General features: G+C 39.5%; 1 protein-coding gene across 2 annotated transcripts in view; it reads right to left on the reverse strand.

The window, feature by feature from the left end:
* MED13L (mediator complex subunit 13L) overlaps window positions 1-20,804 on the reverse strand; it is a 203,299-nt gene that overhangs the window by 22,416 nt on the left and 160,079 nt on the right. For both annotated transcript variants that reach the window (XM_027780866.2, XM_055797996.1), the window contains exons 11-21: window positions 20,415-20,637; window positions 19,322-19,427; window positions 18,781-18,905; window positions 17,297-17,396; window positions 13,661-13,881; window positions 10,284-10,489; window positions 6,992-7,938; window positions 6,116-6,295; window positions 4,226-4,449; window positions 3,428-3,620; window positions 968-1,412 (exon numbers count right to left, since the gene is read on the reverse strand). In XM_027780866.2, coding sequence (XP_027636667.2) covers window positions 968-1,412; window positions 3,428-3,620; window positions 4,226-4,449; window positions 6,116-6,295; window positions 6,992-7,938; window positions 10,284-10,489; window positions 13,661-13,881; window positions 17,297-17,396; window positions 18,781-18,905; window positions 19,322-19,427; window positions 20,415-20,637 — 2,970 coding nt within the window. The remainder of the gene's footprint in view (window positions 1-967; window positions 1,413-3,427; window positions 3,621-4,225; window positions 4,450-6,115; window positions 6,296-6,991; window positions 7,939-10,283; window positions 10,490-13,660; window positions 13,882-17,296; window positions 17,397-18,780; window positions 18,906-19,321; window positions 19,428-20,414; window positions 20,638-20,804) is intronic.

Below are 20,804 nucleotides of genomic sequence, written 5' to 3' on the forward strand. Positions count from 1 at the left end.
TACAGAAAAGGTTCCACTGGTAATGGAAGGAGCAACTGAACATTTTTTTGCTTGGTAAAACACTCCTCCATGCCTCGGCCATGAATAGGAGGCTCAACATCTGTAAGTGATAAAATGCCGCTCAGACTTACTTTGTCAGAAACCGCACTGCCGTTGATAAAATGGTATGTTGCATAGATCCAGTGAACAGATGTCTTAAGGATAACCCGAACTACAACAGGATGTGGGCTTTTCACTTAAGATACAGCAACTCCATAAGCATATATCACGACTATTAGCAATGTGCATTATTACAAGAGTAACGAAAAACATGTTCACTCATAAAGTTACTTAAATAAGATGTTAAAAAAACTTTTCCTAATTGTTATGTTTGATGATGATGACTATTTATAATGAAGTCTTCAAAAAGGTTGTACTGCTAAGATTTAACAGCAATATAATCCTGTTTCTGACCTCACAGTATACCTGCTTGCAAAACAACACTTGCAATGCAATCAAATTAGGAAAAAAACCTGTGTCTGTTACCGTTACAAGTGTGACGGAGCTGCCCACGTAAAACACATTTAGTGCCACGTGAGACACCCTGCAGTGCCTGACACAGGTGACACCGAGCTAGATGGCTCAGAGTCCATGAGACACGCTGTGTTTTTCTTGTACAGCAAATGCAGGCCAGGTGGGGTATCCTAAAGCATCTCAAACAGAACCACAACACCCATGTTCATACAGTTGAATCAAGCTTTGTTCCTTTGTAATGAAAAAGGGGAGGGGTGTTTTTTCCCTTTATCAGTAACTGCTATGAACAAGTAAAAACGGGCCCTGCTCCCGGTCAGTAGTACTGCATGTGTCAGAGGGGCCTCTCCTTTCAAGGATTTACATAAGGCTTGAAGGTTATGTGTTGTATGAGAGCAGGACAACAGTGGATTTAATTAGAAGTACTTTGAGTCATTTGAGCACTTCAGAAACTTACCCTTCCTGTCCTTCTTGTTGCTGTTGTGGTAAGTTCTGACCCGATTCTGTATCTCCTCCGGGGCCTGTGCTTCCTTGCGAGCGGTCTGCTGTGTTTCCCCCAGTGCTGGTGTTTTGCCCTGAACCAATGTTCCCACTAAACCCTGGAGCAGAGGTAGCGGTCATCTGGTTAACGCCAGGTGTTGCAGAAGATGCTGACAGCTGCGGCACAGAGGATCCCGAGGATGAGCTACTCCCCGCTGGAAGGCTAGTGGTCCCGCTGCTGGGTGTGGAGTTAAAAGAATTGCCTGTTGGTGGTGCCCCAGCGGCTGAAAGACATGTTGAATTTGAGGGTACAGGTCCAGTGTTCCCAGGTACTGTTTGTGTCTGGCTTGCTGGCGCTGGGGTTTGGTACTTAGGTGGTAGCAATAGGCTGCTGTCAAGCTGCAGAGTGGCTAAGTAAGGTGCTGAAATTGCATATAAAGAGGAAAGGAGATTAATAACTGTCTGTCAGATCAAAGTGAACTGCATTAACCATAAAGTCATACAATATTTTCTGCACTTTCGGAATATTCTTAAGAGTATACAAATGCTAAGTGACTATAATCTCCATTATAAATAGTTACTTTGGAATCCATTCTTCAGGGTTTCGGTTCTGACTGGTATGAATCAAATGTCCTCAAAAACAGGACTGACTTTGTGGAGCTTTGTGAACCGAAGTTGGTACTGACATGTCATTATCTCTGGCTAGATTGTGCTGCGATAACAGCTTTATATAGTGTTCAGCTTGGCAATCTCCTGCAGGTTCCCTTTGTTAGGCTGAAAATCTGAAAGTTCTTTTTACCTGAGCTACAACAATGGCAAACTTTAATATAGTTATTTCTCTTCAGTATCAGAAAGAGAGATATCACAGTGGTTATTTGTAAGTGATAAATGAATAATAATAAAAAAAGAGGAAATGAATATTCATTGTTTATTTACTCTCAGAGGTGGTAAGTCACCGTTAGCGGAAGATTCCAACGCTGCCTCTGCCAGATGCCTCAGGTGTGAACTGAACAGCCCAATTCATCAATTGGCTGTGCACATGCTACATATTTCTGCATGAAAGCCTGGGGTGTTTGTGTTAAGTAGTGTTGTAATAATTCCTTCCTCCAAGTCACATGGTAAATTAAAACTAAAAGCAGACTGAATGAGGCAGCAGACTCATTTGAGACAGATGAGTCCTAGCCTGTTCTAGCCTAGCCCCAAACTTTCTTCAACGGATGGGGCAAGTGTTCAGCAGCCTGTAGAACTGCCCAGGTCACTCTGATATGTTTGCTTAAGCTTTTTTTCCAAAACCAGATCACCACTCCTCAAAGTAAGCAGACAAATTGTCACGCCTTTTTCAGAGCAAAAGGAGTAAGCACTTTTCAAGAAACCACTTAAAAGTTCCTGACTATTTTTAAACAAAAAAATAGGTTGCATATTTCAGCTCAAGCATGGACCATTTACATGGCTGCTGTTCTGTGATCATGGTCTGTCATGCTCACCAGTGCTGTCTCAACAAATGTATTTCCAGTGACCTCTTGGATGGGCCTGTGCCTTGTGCTAAGATCCTGTTTCTCAGTCACATATACAATGCGTGTTACGTTGCCTCTGGATCCATTCTGGGATGGCAGAACCATGTCTCTCCCCAGATGAAATCTGGGGACAGCCATGTTGGATATCCGAGTCCAAGGACTCAGCCAGGCTCAGCCAGGACCAGTCTTCTGATACTACCCCAGCACACTCTATATTCTTCCATACTCTCAGTTTCTACACTCCTCCATGAAACCAGCACATCTGACATTCTGTTATAAAGGAGCAAATACAGCAGACTGCCGTAACAAAACCAAAATGAAACAAAAAGACTAATCTTTTACAATGTGTCACTGTTTCAGGATGGAAGTCAGCCTACATGAGGTGCAGAGGAGACCATGCCTTCAGGATAATGTGGTTCCAAGTATCCACACCCTGTAAATTGAAGCCCCAGGCATCAAGAATACTGTTACTTCCTCTTTGTCACCTGTGTTAACTCGTTCTTCCTTTGCGAATTTTAGTGAACTTGCCTCTTAAATAAATAACCGTTCCACTTCCAGGCACCATGCACTTTGCCGTCACGCTGGTGTGATGTTACAGATCAGTAGCACATAAACCAGATCAATTTATACATTCAGTCTTGTGTGGAACATCTTTCAGACATACAAACATTGTAGACCAAACTGACTGTTATAAAAAATTAAGAATCAGCTTTTGAATCTCTGACATGATCACCAGACAACAAAACTTTCTCAAGTAGGCAATTTAACACAGAAGGGTTAAGAAATTAAGATAAAGCCTTTCTTATTGTTAAACAGATCATAATCTGTACTGTAAGAAACAGCCCTGTGTCCACCTACTGCAAATAATCTCTAAAATGCCTACAGAAAGCAGAAGAGCCTTACCAGCGCCATGGCAGACTTACCTAGGTGATGCCGGCAAACTTGCGCGTAAAGTTTGAGTCTGGAATGATTGTCGCACTCCTCAGTGCCCCAGGGCTGGTTAAACCATTCGCTCACGAGCTCATCCGTCAGTTTTTGCGCCACAGTCTTTCCCACCCGCATAATCCCATCACGTAACACTTTGCAGATTGGTTTGTGCTGGCCAAGTCTACACATCTGGTGAGGAAAGAAGAAATGCTTGTAACTAAATGCCAAGCACCTGAATAAGTTATGCAGACTGGTTTGTAGTGTAAACCCTTATTACCAGCACACATCTGGTGACTTAATAAATATAAAACCAAAAGGCTACATTTATCTGTTGCCTTGAATTGCACTTACAGCAAAACGAAGGTCACAAAGTATTCTTAGGTATTCAGGAGTACACAATGTGCACACTGAAAAAGGAAAGGGCTTTGCCTCCAGCCTAGCAATTACAAGAAAGCAACAGTTTCTTTAACCTGCTCCTTGCTCTTTAGGTTTGGTTGGGCCTTCATGTGTTCAGTTGCAACTGTATTAATACTAGTGTTACATCCTCTGTAAAATGAGAGAACGCGTACTGGAAAAAGCAGATGGCAACTGATACCCCAATATGCACAGAGAATCACAGTGTATCAATTGGATGGTATTCTTGGACTCTGGAAGTGCAGAAAGTCCTCAAAATGCAAGAAATCCCTATTCAGATAATCACTACTTTAAAACCCATGGCTTTCTCCCAATGAACATGCAGTACAGCAGAAATGACACTTAAGAAGAAATAATTCAGCATGGTTCCTCTTTCCAACCTCGTATACAGCACTCAAGTCCCTGAAGAAAGTTTTGGCTCCATCGAGCAAGGCCTCATTTTCTGGACACACCACGATATAGGCGACATCCCGATGGCCTCCATATGGGTCTAGCAACAGCCTCTCCCAGAACGGCAAGGAGAACGGAGAGATTGTCAGGAAGTCCTTGTCATAACCCACTAGTAAAGTCGGGATTGGAAGAGGCTCAGGAGATTCCTCAGAGCCTTCAAAAAGAAAAAAAAGAAAGAAAAAAGTGTTAAAATAACTGGTTTAACTGCAGTGGGTTCTCTGATGTACCAGGAAGTGGGTTATTTTATAGGAATTTTGGAAATCGCTAATCCCTTGCCATGCTGAGTCTCCTAGAAGTTTGACCATAAGAGTGGAAACCTGTATCGAGGCTGTATCATGCCTGATAAACCATGTTCTCCCACACCCTTTTTCTTTGGAAAAAGGTATTTAATAAAGGAGAAGAAAGATTTATATTGTACTAAAGAAATGTCATATAATCAAAGTACAGTCAGCCAAAGGAGAGGGAGCTGATCCAAGCACCATTTAAACTTCCCTAGAAAGCTGCAATAAAACATCTTTCAGTATACTGTAAATACGCGTATTGCCCTTCCCAAGGCTTCATCTCATGGTTTTACTTTGTCATAACCATAACCACATCTCAGGAGTTCCTGTTCAATCAGAAGTAATAACATGAATACATAAAATTTGATTTTATAGTTCCTCATCTACCTCCACCTGGTTGTGTAAAATTACTAAGTCAAATGGTCGGGCAAACTTATTCCCAGGTATACAATACTAAGCAAAGTTACCATAATTCTAAAAGTTACCCCCTGCTCCTCTCCAGAGCGAGTGCTCTGGAGCACCTCCTCTCGCAGCTGGGCGGACTGCCGCCCCACGTAACATGCTATCTCCCAGACTCATTAGCAGAAATATTGTAGGAAAAAATCAATTGAAAACATAGCAAGTAGTTTCTGCAGAACAGAATCCAACTTTTTAATAAAGTTAACGTTCAGTAAAAATTACTGAATCTATATCAAAGGCTCTGCTACTTACTATATGGCAATTTCAGTTTTATTCTCTGATAACAACTGGCAAACCCTAACTCTTTAGAAGTTACAAATGCTGGAGAAATTATTAGATGAGAAGTACTTCTCGGGAAGCACAATAGCTTTAGACAGGAACTGTGGTTACCACAAGTTGTCCCAGCCCGTAAGGAAAACAGCAATATATTAAATACCAACAGCAAGAAAATAAAGCAAAACTGGATGGAGCTGTAGAGAAAAACCCACTAAACAAGACTGCGTCAGTTAAGACTGCAATAAACTGCAGGTGAGAAATACATATTTAAATGCCACTCCTTATTATGCAAATAGGCACACACATAATCTGTTTGTTAATTTGTGTTTTCTAGAAGTGTCACAGTCAGGACATACTTAAATTTAAACTTCTTATTAAGACTATGGGAAACCTTAGAACAAGAAGCCTCTCTGCGGAGGAGGCATACCCACGGTGCATTGGTACCAGCTCAGGAAGCCCCTTCCCATTAGGATTTGGTTCAGTTTTAGCAGCTTCCTCTGTGCGTTATTTACGTACCAGCCAGCTTCAGTACAAGCCAAAAGCCAGCCTCAGACAGGGAGTCTCAGCCTCACCCGGCGTTTCTGCACTCCTTAAATATTCATCAATCTGGAAGGATGAAACCTGCACTATGGCATTCATACGTGCTTCAAATGCCTTTTAAAGCATTTTAAAACCATGTGAGGAGCAGACAGCCCCCCAGCCATATGAAGCACCCATTTGTTCCAATGTATTTCCAGAAGAAAGTGCACATTTCTAGAAAACTGCTTTCATTTTAACTGTTGGCATATACTGCGATATATGTACCATAGGTTCCTCGCCCTGCCATCTTATGGAATTGCTGCCAGGTGAGTGGTCCCTGCACATGCTGGATGTTCTCCCAAGTCCTTCCTGTTCGCTTCTTCTGGATGGCATCCTGCAGAAAGGGCTGCAGCGACAGCAGCATGCGCACCACGTCCTGGGAGGAGAGCATGCTGATATCCAATACTGCAAATGACAAAAGGGCATCAATCATTTTCAGTGAGGAACAGGAAGGATTATTTTTGAGGTGACAACATTTCTTTGTGTATTTTCTTTTGCATTGCTCTTCACAATGCCCATGAAATTTCTACAGCTCTAATCAGCTTAATGGCATTGAATGTGGTACTTTATGAAAACACTGCTGAAACACAGCTGTCATCATAGTCCTTTTCACATACGTTTCACTGTTGTTGTCCAGCTCAGTTCATAAGAAGTCAAAGCATCTTCAACATATAAACATGTAATATAGGTAATATTTGATTATAAAATCACTTCTTTTTTCTTTGCGACACTTTCATACAGCACATTTCTTTTCTACTGATTGCTTATACCCTTCTCCAAAAAAACAAGGGGCCATAATTCTGCCTTGCCCTCAATACCTGAATTTGTTTTGCATCAGATTTGTGAATCTCCATGGATTTTCACAATTACAGATCACAAAGTCTAAGGACAACTGGATTATTGGTACTTTAAATGTATTTTAAAATACATTTAAAATCAGAAATCTTTCATTAATCAGAAATCTACATTATTTCTAGAATATTTTTATGCATAACATTTCCCACATAAAGATTAAGCAGCTCACGATTGCTGAATTTCAAACAAATTTACAGAGGTCACAGAAAAATCAAAGAAAAAACCAGAACCTGTTCTGACCCATACCATTGCTGTGAGGCCAAGAGTGGACAGTGGCACTTCTTACTAGGGCTTCATCCACTTTTCCACCGGTGGGGTTGTCCACATACTGCCTGCCTTGCTCCAGGGCATTGAAGCATTCTATCCAGGAGTCGTTGCTGTCTGCCTGCAATCTGTCATAACTCCAGTTCATGCATGGGAGCGTCTGACGATTATTGGAGGACATATAATCCAGGCAGCTCAGAGATGTGAAAGGCTGTGTGTGCTGATTCTGGAGGAGGAGGAGGAGGCTCATGGGAGGTTCCTGGGTCCTTCTAGCTCCCTCTCCCATCTGAGAGATCAAGTTGCTTTGACATATCATCAGTCGTCTTTCTGCAGCTTGGCCAATGTCTGAGGTCTTGCCAAAAATATCCAGCTCATCCTCAATGAAGAGCCCGGAGTTGTAACCTAATTTGCGGTTCATGATAGCGCTAAAGCCACAAGTGCAACGGTACTGATCCTCATTAGATGAATCTGGGATGTATAAGCCGACATCTGCACCTTTAATATTCATATTACAGGCGCATATGCAACAACTGTCAAAGTTACGGTCTTTGAAGATGTTCAACACCGAGTCTGAAAGAATCAAGGTGACGTACAGGCTGTGGGCTTCTGGGATGGGCTGAACGGTGGCTGGCTCCACGGAATTAAGCGGTCGTGTTGTGGAAGGCGTAGAAGCAGGTGAACCTTGATCTGTGCTGTCATATTTTACAGATCCTTGACCGCTCGCAGTACCCCCACCTCTAGGAGTCCTTGGGGTCCTGGGTGTGCGTGGGGTAGGGACAGAGAAGCGGGGAGTTGCTGGTGACGGCAGAACTCCTGCTCCGCTGTTGCTGGCCGGAGCAGCACTATTTAGCGTCACTGGTGTATTCATCTGAGGAGTATTCATCTGAAGATAGTCTTGGTCAGCCAAACTCCCAACACTAGGCACATTGCTGTGAGAAAAATGAAAAAGAGAGTCAAATGCCATCACAAACTGGTCAGCTGTGAAGACCGATTTCGTCAAAACTTGTTTTTAAATACAAGGAGATGGTGAAAACTGAAAGGATTCATTGTAACTGTACTCAAGAAAGAACATGCGTTCTGCTCGTAACCTTCTACTCAGGTCTTTCATTGAAATTGCAATTCTCTTCATCAGCGCTGTTGTTTCTTATCGTTATAATAAAAAGCTATCATCTCAAGCACTTAGCCCTCTTAAAGATTATTCCTGTGGCCTAAAACACAAACGCTCTAGAGAAGAATCTCTAGATACCAAGTTAGGATTTTAGGATATTTTCAACTCTCTTAGGGAAAAAGAGGAAGAATTGTTGTTTTAAACAATTCCTCTGTAAAGAGATACACATTAGTGGGAATGAAAATAATATTTCAGAGGCATAAAAATCTTACCTTATTTTAGAAATCACCACTTTGAATAGCTGTCGGAAGTGATGCATGTGGCAGTTATATACAATATTGCCTCATGGGGGTATGCAGCTGGTAACAGTATATCAGATACTACAAATGCATGTGCTCATTTAGGATTATGCAGTCCACAGCGCAATATGAAACACTGCATTACAAACTCTTAGTCCAGTACAGCCAAGAATCATGTTTTTGGGTCATCTCCTGTCACGACTGGTTTTTATTACTCTGTTTTTTCATTTTCTGCCAAATTCATGTGACCAAAGAACAGTTTGTACGTTACCACGAGTTCTATCTTCTCTTTAGAATGACTCATATCGAGAAACAGGTAACACAGGGCCAATCAAAAGAATAAGATTTTTACTTAACTCTTTCCAAGTCGTTAAAAAGCTGCTCACTTTTCTTGAAATATGTTCATCACATATTATGGCAAGAAAAAAGTGTAAGAACTCATTACGTTTCTTAATAAAGGAGGGGAAACAGGGTTTATTTTGTGTAATTTAAAAGGAGTACTATTTTAATGCTCACATATCATTAGTGACTTGAAAAGAAAAACAGTGAGGACCTTATTCCTTAGAATCATTTTATTACCTTGAACTGATGTATGTCCATCTCAAAGGAAGAGTGGAAAAAAAAATGAACAAAGGTCTGAAGGAGTTCTGAATCTGAAGCATACTGAATGCCTCAGACTAATAAGAAAAGGTGACCTAGAAAACTTGATTGGCAATCACCACTCTGTCGGAAGCCTGCAGTAATAATCTTCACTCTAATTGGATTATATTGAAAATGAAAGGGTTTTTTTTCCCCCAACAAATACCTGAAATTAATAACCAGCTCAGGCCTGGTGAATCAGTTACTATTATGAAAAAACCTGAGAATTAAATTGCTCCCTAGGCACTATGAAGGGTTTACAATTTCTTTTCTGCAATTCTTTTGAGAACACTGAAGGATCCTTTGGAGCTGAAAAAGGACTGATTTAAAGGATTTACAGACTGATTTAAAGATACAGGCTACTTCCTCTAGAAATGAATGCAGTGCAGCAGGAGACCTTTGTACTATTACTATGCTTTTAAGAGGTTTTATTAATTTAATGGCGCAAATTTGTGACAGCTTTCAAAATCTCCAGCAATGAATTTCTTCCACAAACACTGATAATTTCTGAGAACTGAGTAAGAAATACAAGCTTTTAAATTTAATAGCAGTGTTTGCTTACAGGTCACAGCATTCTCATACTCGGCATCTTTTCTTTTAGTATTTAGAAAAGGGAGGACAGCAGCTCCAGAAGTGACCCATTCAGGTTAAACCACAAGAACTCAGAAGAGCTAACGTGAGAAGAGCGCTGCCACAGGCCCACTAAAATTTTAAAAGCCCTCAGATGACAGACTGGTATCGTCAGGACCAGGAATGATCAGGCTGAAGCTCAAACTAAATACACACATACAAACAAGAGGGAAGCATAACGGTAGGCTGGAGAACTGGACACTGAAATGGAAGGACAGAGATGTGAGAGGTTAAGTGCGTTGATTTTATTCCCTAATACTTCTGTTTTATGTTTGAATCGCAGTATTTTCCTGTATCAGAAACTGTAGTTCATTTAAGTACCACATGTTCCTCTTCTTTTGAAAGCACAAAGAGTGCAGTGGACACATACTGTAACACCACCAATTTCCTAAAGCTGTTTGAAATTCCAGTGTTCCGACTATCAGAACTTTTTTGATCTGAAACAGTGACATATTTAAAAGGTTTAAAATACATTTGCAGGTTACTTTATGGTTCTGGTATGTAGTAAAAAGCACTGATAATACATACAAACACTTTAATTAATGAGCCATTTCAGGTATAGATATGACCAACTAGTTTCCTACAAGACTGTACTTACTTGTAGCCATCTCTAATGAAAGTGGCTGCAGGTGGCAAAGGAAGTTGTTCAATTTTAGGAGGAACAGCCCAAGAAGGCCTGAAAATGCAGGCATCGGGTATCTTCAGAGGTAGGAGGCACTGACTTGGTAGTATCTTCAGTGGAGCGAACACAGAGGAGCCCACAAAAGGTTGAAATGATGGAACCTTGTGCACGTACGAAAAATCCTGTAACATCCAAGTGACATTGCTTACAACAATATGGTAAGGTTGCTCTTTAGATATTTATTTTCATTAATTATACTGTTTGAACCCTCTACAACTGCATTTTTTCCAATATTGGGTACATTTATTCATTCTACAAAATATTCAAGAGCAGTTCCATCAAGGAAACTCAGCTGAGGCTCCTTGTTATACTGAGATGCTATACAACTTCCATGTCAGTAGATTTCACCATTAGATTACCCTCGTTTCAGACAAGCTATGTTTGAAAAGCGAGTACTGTACCATGAAATTGTCATACTGCCTAACTTTAAGCACCTAATTTAGGCACTTAAAAAGACTGATCTTTGCCAGGCTTCTCTACTGACAATAGAGAGAGAGGCTGAGTCACAGTGTGAAGAAACCTTAGGTGCTTTAAGTCAGCCTCTCTGAATAACCACCATGTTGGGGAATAATATAATACAAGTAATAGCAATGGACACTTTACACATGCCAAATATTAAGTATAAACATATCATTAAGTATAAATATATAAACAATCTAGTAAACATAATATTCAATATAAATATAAATGAAGACCAGTCAAACTGGACTTTCATTGACTGCCGTTTGTTTGCAGAGAATGACGACAAGAACTTCAGCCAGAGTTTCTAGGGCTATTCCAAGTTTCTTTCAGAAGAAAAGAGCTAGTCCTTTTGAGACACTACTGCAAAGTAAAAGCCATTATTAAAATAGTAACAGTAATCTCTCTCAGAATTTCAGTATTTAACATCTCATTAGATCTTTGCATTTTTCCCTTGCACCTTGTAAAGCATTGAGAAATGAGAAATGTGTGGATTACTATCTTCAGCAGCTGAATACTCAGCACAAGAAATCTACTTACATGTTCTCAAAATGATTAGCGATGGGTTTAGGTGCTTGTTTCCCCCACTGGTGTGTATGAGCAGGTGTGACACTTAAAAGCAACTAAACCGTGCTGTTGGAAATGTTATCAGGCAGAATTGAAATATGTATTTTAATACTCCTAAAATGGTTGTGAGGGAGATTAAAATATCTTCTGTATCAATGACGCCCTAAAATCTGCTCCCACTCAAAAACTTTCAGCTCAACAAATTCCAATCCAGATCTTCTTTACAGACCCAACTTATCCTAGTCTTAGGCAAATCGTTTACTGCACAAACAGAAGAAACACCCCCCCCCCCCCCAAGGTCTGTGGCAAAGCAAAGTCTTACAAACCTTCTAAGAAAACTTACTTCAAACTTCTATAATGGTATAAAAAGTGGTAGATACATAAACTGCATAAGGCAAACGGACAGGTGTACCTCAGCAAAGCCTCTAAAAAGATGCTTTTTCTCATCATGCCCTCAAGTTGTAAGTTGGGGAAGAAGGAAGAAGAGATCTTGCAATAACAAGGCAGACTTGCTAGATCCGCCCAGCTTTCCAGGCGGTTCACTGTCTTCACAGGGGCACACTGACAACTAACTCCCTTACACTTTTGCAAAGTCTCTCTCAACAGAATTGTCTATAAAAGCTCTCTGCCAGCTCAGCCCCTTCACAGGTGTCAGCTTAGCATGCAGCCCTGTGAGTGGTAACTCCGACTGACTAGACACACTTTATCATAACAGGGAGACACAACCCCTGAATGCAACAAGCTGTCTTACTTCCTCCCCTCCCAGGGGCAAAACCGAATGCTCTTACAGAGAAAGTCACCCTGCGGCTTGCCTGTGCTTTACTTTCAGTCTGCCTAAGGAATACTGTTACTGCCATGCAGGAAAATTTACTTATTCATAGCTAAATCATTTATACTAAGATAAATTTATATGTCAGTATTCTCATATTGATATATAGCCACTTCTTGTCCATGCAACTGCAAGTGCTGTATCTTTCCTTGTATAGCTCTCTCAGCAATGCAGATGCTTAAAAATAAGCCTTCAGTTAATTCCAGCACTGACAGGAACACCAAATGAGCAGGAAGGAGGTGGTGTCGGGGAGAAAAATGGCTGCTGAAAGAGAAGGAACAGGCTGTGGCAGATTAGGGACAGGGTGGGCTTGCAGGAGAAGAATTAGTCTATAAAATCAAGGGCTGGGAACTACCAGGACGACAGAGTTATAGTACGTATCTCCCTTTTTATTACCTGCATACAAATGAGCTTGCTGCAGAACAAGGTGATTATTTCTACAAGGAACTGTGCATTTTTAAATAAAACACTCCCTCATGCTATATGCATGAAAATATGATAACGATAACTTCTGACAAAAGTGACAAAAATTGGCCCAAAAAGTTAAGTAATGCAGAGTAGACACAAGCAGGCAGAATGAGTTTATCCTAACTCTTAACCTGTGCTAAAGATGGAACAATGAAATACAAATCAATGTACACTAGGTGCTTATGTTAAGCCCTTTCATGTGATGCTATGGAAAAATGGATACATCTTGGTATGTAAAGTTGGGGAGGTGAGTACTAGTACCAGCAGCAGAGTCCCCATTTTAAAATAGTTTTTTACTCAGATACACTACAGGACTCAATATAGGAGTAACTATGTGACATTACCTGACCTGTGTTATACAGAAAGTCAGATAAGAATGGTCCCATCTGGCCTTAAAACTTGTGAAGTAACATCAGCTGAAGAAGAAACAGAGCAAGTTCAACCCCTGGGCTTTCTCAGAGATTTTCAACCCTAACCAAAAAAGGCAACATTTCAGAGAGAAAAAGGCAGCCTTTCTACATGCATGATTTTATCCCAGCTGCATCCCCAGAGACTGGCAGCAAGGAGTGGCTATACATAAAAGGGCTACAGAGAAATTATCTGAAGAAATAAATCATTTAACAGCTATTTAGTCACAAGTATGATATTTTTTCATATATGCACATTCTTTCTGTTAGGCATAGGGCTCATTTCACATACAATATCATTAGTTTCCTGAGAACACCCAAAAACATTACAAACATAAAATTACGAGAAGAAAAATACCTACAGTTAAAATAAAGGAAACAATTAAAAACCTCTTTTTACTAGAGAAAATTTTTTTCCCAGCTAAAGACTGGTAAGGTACTTTATATGGATCCAGTTCATATTTGTTAAAGTAGTCCTTTTCACACACTACATGTGACTTGTTTATAAAAATCAAATCATACATAGAGGAGGTAATAAAAATACCACATCTTCGGCATGTTACCTTAATTTCTTCAGGTTTAGGGCTACCTAATCCATCTTCCACCTCCATTTTAAACTCAGCAAGCTGTGTTGGAACCATGTTGACCATAGGACTTTCCATCATTCCCAAGGCAGTCACAGTCTCTGAACTTATTCCATCTTTATAACTCATTACCGGGGAGAAGGCAGGGTGTTGTTCTAAAGAAGGTGGTGTTGGGAACATCCTTTGGAGATCTGCCACAGCTAAATGTGATGAAATAATGCACTGTTAATCATTAAAATACAAATTCTCAAGGAAATCCAATAAAACAGACGTGACTGACTCAACATGAGCTCTTATTTCATCAGTTAAAACCTAGCACAGATTCTACAGACTTACTAGAGTTCTGACACCAGTATAAATCTGGACAAAAAGTTAATTCCTGGGGATATTTTGCAAGTTTATTGTTCAGCAGAAACAACAAACTGGTAGGTGCCCAAATTCTATGTACAATTTTAACAACAAAATATTACATAATAGAAGAGATCAATCAACATTAATGCAAAGTTCACCCCAGCAGCTGTTCCTAAGGAGATACAGAGTAGTTCCTTCACTTTTTTAGAGCTGATAGGAAGCCCTAAAACAGGAGGCTTTTGGAATTACTGTGCACTTGGCTGCATTTTTTCCACTGACACAGAGTCATTGTAGTCTCATTTGGTCCATAGCGACGTAACTCCTGAAGAGAAGACAGGCTACTGTTGCTAACACAAACATAGGAAATTTTGCTTAAGAATCAGGCTGCCAGACATCCAAAAGTGACAAATGTCAGAGGAAGCCATAAAATTATAATTTCGCATCATTAGCCATTAAGCCAGAAAAATTCCTAAATTACTTCTCAGTAAATGAACGTAATATAATCATCCATCATATATTTTTCTTCTTTAACCAAAACAAACATACAAAAAACCCCAAAAGAAATGCTTTATGAAGTGTAATGTAGTCAAACAAAAATCAAAACAGTCTTGCATTTCCACCCAGCTACATTCTCTTTCCTTCCAGGTACCAGCTTCCATATTTATTTTGCTTAAAATTCAGAATATATGCTATCTTTTCCTGACTTGAATTAGGTTTCTCTTCTTAAATACTTTTTCTGACAGACTAAATGCCTAATTCCATCTCCATTCCTACACATACATCCAACCCAAGTTGATAGGACATGAGGACATACTTGTACTCAATAATGTTTGCAGCCTGAAGATTACGGAAAACTCATAAATAAATACAGATGGATTTCGGACTGGTAAACACTGCATTGTGGAACTCCAAATGGGTGAAACATAGTACTAGTCTCAAAAACTAATTGAAAAAGAAATAAGTGATGGAATTAAAATTGTATTTAGTATACAAATACACACACTAACAGTACATTTTTGTAGGATGCTGCAACCTCAAGCTGTATCTCCTGTCTGCCTTAACAGAATTGTGCAGAGATGAGACAGCCAGTCTATTTATTTCTTTAGACAAAGTGAAACAACTCAAATAGGTGAAGTCCTCTCAAAATGGAGTTCTGCTGGTAATAACAGTCAAAACTCAACCCAAATTCTTTCACAACCCGGAGCAGTAAAATAATGGGCTATGAATTATTCCTACTCAGTTCTTTCTCTGCCCCCTACCTTAGCCTCTGAATTTGTAAGGGCTTACTCTTGTCCTGATACAGAATAAATTAATGTTGAAAACAGGTTCAGTAGAATGGAAAAAAACTGTTTTCAACCCAATGCTAGTATGAAATATAATCTTCAGGATGTCAGCTGGATTAGCCACTGCCTCTGTTTTTCAACAAAGAGAAGTGCACTTTAGAAACTGGAGAAAGGGGGACAGGAAGGAAGGTTAAAATGAAATGCGGTCAGTAGGAATTTATGATGATGTACAAGGCATTTCAGTTCCCTGCAGGTACTGTTATGCCTCAACAGCTGGCGTCAAGGGGACAGCTACAAAACAGAAGTGTTTCTATTTAACTTATTTCGTACAGCTCTATAGTAGATCATTTTCTCACACTCAAGCTCACTCCAGTTAGCAAAATTCTGCAGTGCAGATTCATAAAAAAGTTTAATTACAAAAAATCCCCCAACCCTACAGCAACAGGCTAACTATCATTATTCATTTTCATGTGTGTCATGCTTGAAAAAGCTTTGCATATTTTAAAAAGCTATGGATCAACTAAACCTGTCAAAATCCAATCTCTGTATACTTCAGACTTCTACATTTGAGTAAATCAGCACAGCTTTTATGGGTCCATAAAGCTCTGACTCATCTCCTTCAGACTGTTTTTTTTCTTCTCCTCAATTTGTTCTCATTACCAGCTGAAGTTAATGAGAAGGCATTAAAGGATGATTTGTAGAGAGATTTGATTTCTGCTTATAGCGGCCACAAAAATCAAACATTCTTCCTCCTCACCACTAAGTAATTTGTAATTCGTAATTTGGTTGGTTGGTGTTATACCAAAAATTCTCACCTTTCTGCTCACATGTACATATACACATTTCTCTTTCATGTCAAAAGAAATGCCACCTATATAAACAGAATCACAGAATCATTTAGGTTGGAAAAGATCTCTGAGATCATCTAGTCCAACTGCTAACCCAGCAGTGCCAAGGCTACCACTAAACCATGTCCCCAGGTGCCACATCTACACATCTTTTAAATACCTTCAGGGATGGGGACTCCACCACCTCTCCCTGGGCAGCCTGTTCCAATGCTTGACAACCCTTTGAAGAAGGTGAAGAAATTTTTCCTAATACCCAATCTAAACCTCCCCTGGTGTAACTTGAGGCCATTTCGTCCTATCGCTGCAACACCTCACTACAACCACCTTTCAGGTGCAAGGAATGCAAGAAAGCCCAAACACCTCAGAAAGTACAAGTTCTCTATCCCAATAGTTGCTGGCAACTTCTGTTGGCAAGTCAGTACAAAAAAGCCCTGTTGTTTTAACATGTGTTTCAAACATTTCCAGTACTAAATGTAATTTCTAAGTTCCCTGCACTCCTATACCCTTCCTCGTACATGTGTAGTGCCTGCACAAGCTTAATTTCTACCATAACCATCTATCTGTAAAGGGTCTACAATGTGTCTTCAGTTAGAACCTAGTTCTTTGGTTTTATTCATGCATGTCCACATCTAGATTACATCATAAAGGTGATTTTAGTCTGAATTTGTCGAATGCCAAACGCAATTTTCTTCCAAGACAGGTTGCACTATAATGGCCAATTGATACATCACAGCTTTAAACTCTTCAACTTCTTTAAAAAGAAGAATGATTTATAATTAAAGAGGGATATGACAATGATGTGACTGAGATTAAATACTGAATTGAGAATAGAGGGGATAGCTTCTAAATGAAGATTTGTAACAAAACCCTCCCATACTTCCAATCTAAGACAATAATGTCAAAGGAAGAGCATCTCAAATCTCAGCAGGCACATTAAAAATATATGTCTATATTACCATCCACTGTTTTCATTAAAAACTGCTTATCCTCTTTCGATATTGGCATCTGTTAATTACCAAACAAAATGAGCACACTACCTCTTAGTCCTGAAAAAGTGACATTAGAAGCCTCCTACGAAAAGGCAGTATGGATTTTAACTGTCAGCGAAGCAGTAATCAGTTGTCGTTACTTACTTGGTGGGTAAGGTACTGCTGTTCTACCATCCTTCCCTACAGGGCGTTCCTCAGACCCTACTGCGGGCATTTTTGATGACCGAAGAGCTGGTGATACAGCCTTAAAGCAGAAGAATCACATACCATATTAAAAAATTATACAAAATACTAGAACTCACAAGCTATTAAAAATTCTAAAACTCTCTGAATGAGATTTCACAAGAACGAAATAAGTGTACTTTTCTACTCTCCCATACACTCCCTCCAAGGAGCCTGGGTATCTTTTTTGTCTCTTCCAACACTAAAACAAAAGAGAACAAAGTCTCTGAGGTATTTTTGCCTGTCTATACCCCACCCCAGACACGTACATATAAACATATATATCTCTATACACACAAATTATATTGAAAATGTTATCACAAACACCAAGCTTGAAATTATTGTGACTACTCTACTTGCTTCCACATTTGGACTACTCTAAGACAATAATGAGAATATGACACAGAGTAGGAATGCCATAAGCGGACTACCACAGGCGACAGCTCAACACATGCAAGTTTTAAAACAGGAAGAATATTAGGTCTGTCCAGGCCAACTTGAGAGAAAAAGGTTGGGATTTTTATTTTGACAGAACAGTCCTGTAGTAGATTTACACATTAACTGCAACATCTTAAGTGTAGTTTGCGTGGAACCACAGAACAGGCAGAAGTGGTATATAAACTGGTGTACTTGAAAAGTACTGCCAAGAACCAGACATCAGACTTTCAAATCCTATTATCTCCTATCAGCCAGTTCAGGATCATTATGGCTATACTAGATTAAGCTTAAAAATATTAATTATTTAAATCTTTGCCTTTCCTTGTGTCTTATTTTTCCTGATAACTGATGTAAATCTGCTCTTCCTAATATTCAGCAATTCTTCCTCTTTGCACTAAAATAAACTGCTTGTAGGAATAGAAAGAAAGATGTTTCTGAGAATTACTGAAATTCAGTAAGGTTGAATTTATTTTAATTTGGGCAGTTTCTCAGACAAGGTAAACCAAGAAATCACCAGTTAATGAAACTAGGATCTCTTCCTTAACTTTCAAATAAACACAAAATACTGAGACAAAAACTGAGGACACAAAACTAGATGTAATGAATTTTTTTACCCATGGAAGTATTCTTATAGCCTGTCTATGCAATGACTGAGTCAGTGACTTAGTTGTACACAGGTGCCCCTCATGACCGAACAACTGCCAGATAACACAAGCTTTGATGTTACCTGAACGATCTCCTGATATTCCTGAATTATACAGAGTGACGATTTCTCTCTTTGATCAATCTTCTGAAAGGATACCTCTCTTTGCTAGCAGTTCTTCCCAGTAAAATCCAAGCCTGCCTACTTGGAAACTGCCTCTCCTATCTATTAGGGAGAATCACCCACCACTAGGATTCCATCCTCCTCCTCCTCTTTCTTGGCAAAGATTTAAGTCTACAGAACACTCAGTCCTACAAAGACTTACACCAAGCTCATCTTCATCTGAATTATCAAAGATATTATCTAGATCATGAAGAGATGGAGCCAGATCTGTTACTTGTGTCAGGCTACCAGAGCCTACTCGGCCTGCAGCATTGTCTTGCCGGGTATCTATCAAAAAGAAAAGGAAAAACACAGGAAAAAAAAAAGCAAAGTTAAAAAACACAAAATTGCATTTTTTCAGTTTTATTTCTCACTCTCAACAGGGGAGAAACAAGAATCACTGAGGCCCTTTTTCTATGATGTAGTCTAGAAATAACCTTGCAGTCAAGTTCTAAGCAAGCACCGAAGGTCAATCAGGAAAGAATCAAGGGTAGCTAATGCTCAACTTGAATATTCTAAAACAAATGTAGTAATTATGTTATTATAAAAAGGACAAGCAGAATCAAGTTCTTTCCATCTCAGGAGCTGTCTATAGCTGTCACCTTACAGTAAAATGTTCAGTATGTGATTTTCTCCTTTCAGATTTTATTGTATAGCTTTGAGTGGTTTTGCTTTGCAGGGCAAATTAAAGAGCTTTTACTCACCAGTCTTAGGACCAGAACTGAAAATAGACATGGCATCTTTTCCGTCAGGAACTGGTGTAGAATGACCTGTTGTCGGTATTTCCTTGGTACCAATTCCATCTTCTGACTATACAAAAAAATCCAAGAGTTTTTAACGGATATTAATTTAAGCTACCTAATAACAATTGTTTTCCTCTGTTAAGCCAAACTCAGGGCTCTGGGTTAAATGCTTTGAGAAGTAAAACAAAGATTTAAGAAGGGAAAAAACACAGGTGTCTGCTGTTTATCTACATAACAGGAAAATCAGAAACATTATGTATAATTTACAAAGGATTATGTATATATCAGTTCACTTTGATAGCCAGTACAGATAATTGCCACCTCAATTTCTCCAGAAAACACATCATCTATGATTTTAAGCATGGTGCTACCTGCACAAGAACAAATAAGTGAGTAGTCACACAATAAAAACAGCTGCGTAATGGATAAGGTACATGAGAAGTATCATGCATGCAGGGCAGGTGACCAAAGAGTGGTGATTAAATTGTTTTCTGTCACATATGGAAGAGCACCTTCTAAGGAAATGCTCAAATCAATACAGAGCCCCTGCCACAAGTCCTCTCAGCAGAAGGCTACATTAATTTTCCCCAAGGGAACTAAAATAAACTTGGGCTGGAGAGATCTAAGTTTTGCAGCGAGGTGATATTTCAAGCTGAAGCAAGCAAGGAAACAAAAAAAAAAAAAAAAAAAACCCAGCAAATTCTTTCATCTCTACAAGTGACTAAAAGGCTCAAAATACTTTATTTCTTAGCTTAAATCTGGAACTTGCTGCTGGTCAAGTTGAATATATATAAATAGGAGGCATTCCTTGCCACAGAAGTGTTTTCATATACAAACAGGTTCAGAGGGATGACAGCAACTACCGGTTCAGAAATACCGCAGTGAAATGAAGATTTTTCCTGTGAGCCAGTGCAGGAAAGAAATACATCTCCCTCCAGTTTTGATCTGTGGAATAGGCTTTCTGTCTCCCTGAAAGCTGTAGAGCAAATACTGTGCTACATACTTGAAGTCCAACAGGAATGTCAGTGATAAAGACTCTGGATTTACATGTTACCTTGTTCTTTTTCAAAGGATCTTTCTCAGTCCCCAGTTTGCATTTTTTATTGCCAGTGAAGCTGTACTTTATGTCACCATCTTCAAAAGTGTAAGGATCACTAGCATCTCCCCAGCCTTCTCCAGGTTGTTGTATTAGAGGCAAGGGGTCAAGATAGTTCAGTGTCTGCACTGGTTTCTGCTCTTCCAAAATTTTAAACCGTTTATTAGGTTGTGCTAAGAGCCTGAAAGTAAAAATAAAAAAAGCAAAGCCATCGTGAAACAAAACAAAAACATACCTTTTACAGTAAAGAAAAGTAACAGCTCTCAAGATTTGTAGCTGTCACACACAAATACAGCCCATGCCTCACTCTATCCTCCTCGATCTAGCAGGAATATTTATTTCCTCAAT

Source organism: Falco peregrinus, chromosome 2 (assembly GCF_023634155.1).
Source record: "Falco peregrinus isolate bFalPer1 chromosome 2, bFalPer1.pri, whole genome shotgun sequence".
Taxonomy (NCBI): domain Eukaryota; kingdom Metazoa; phylum Chordata; class Aves; order Falconiformes; family Falconidae; genus Falco; species Falco peregrinus.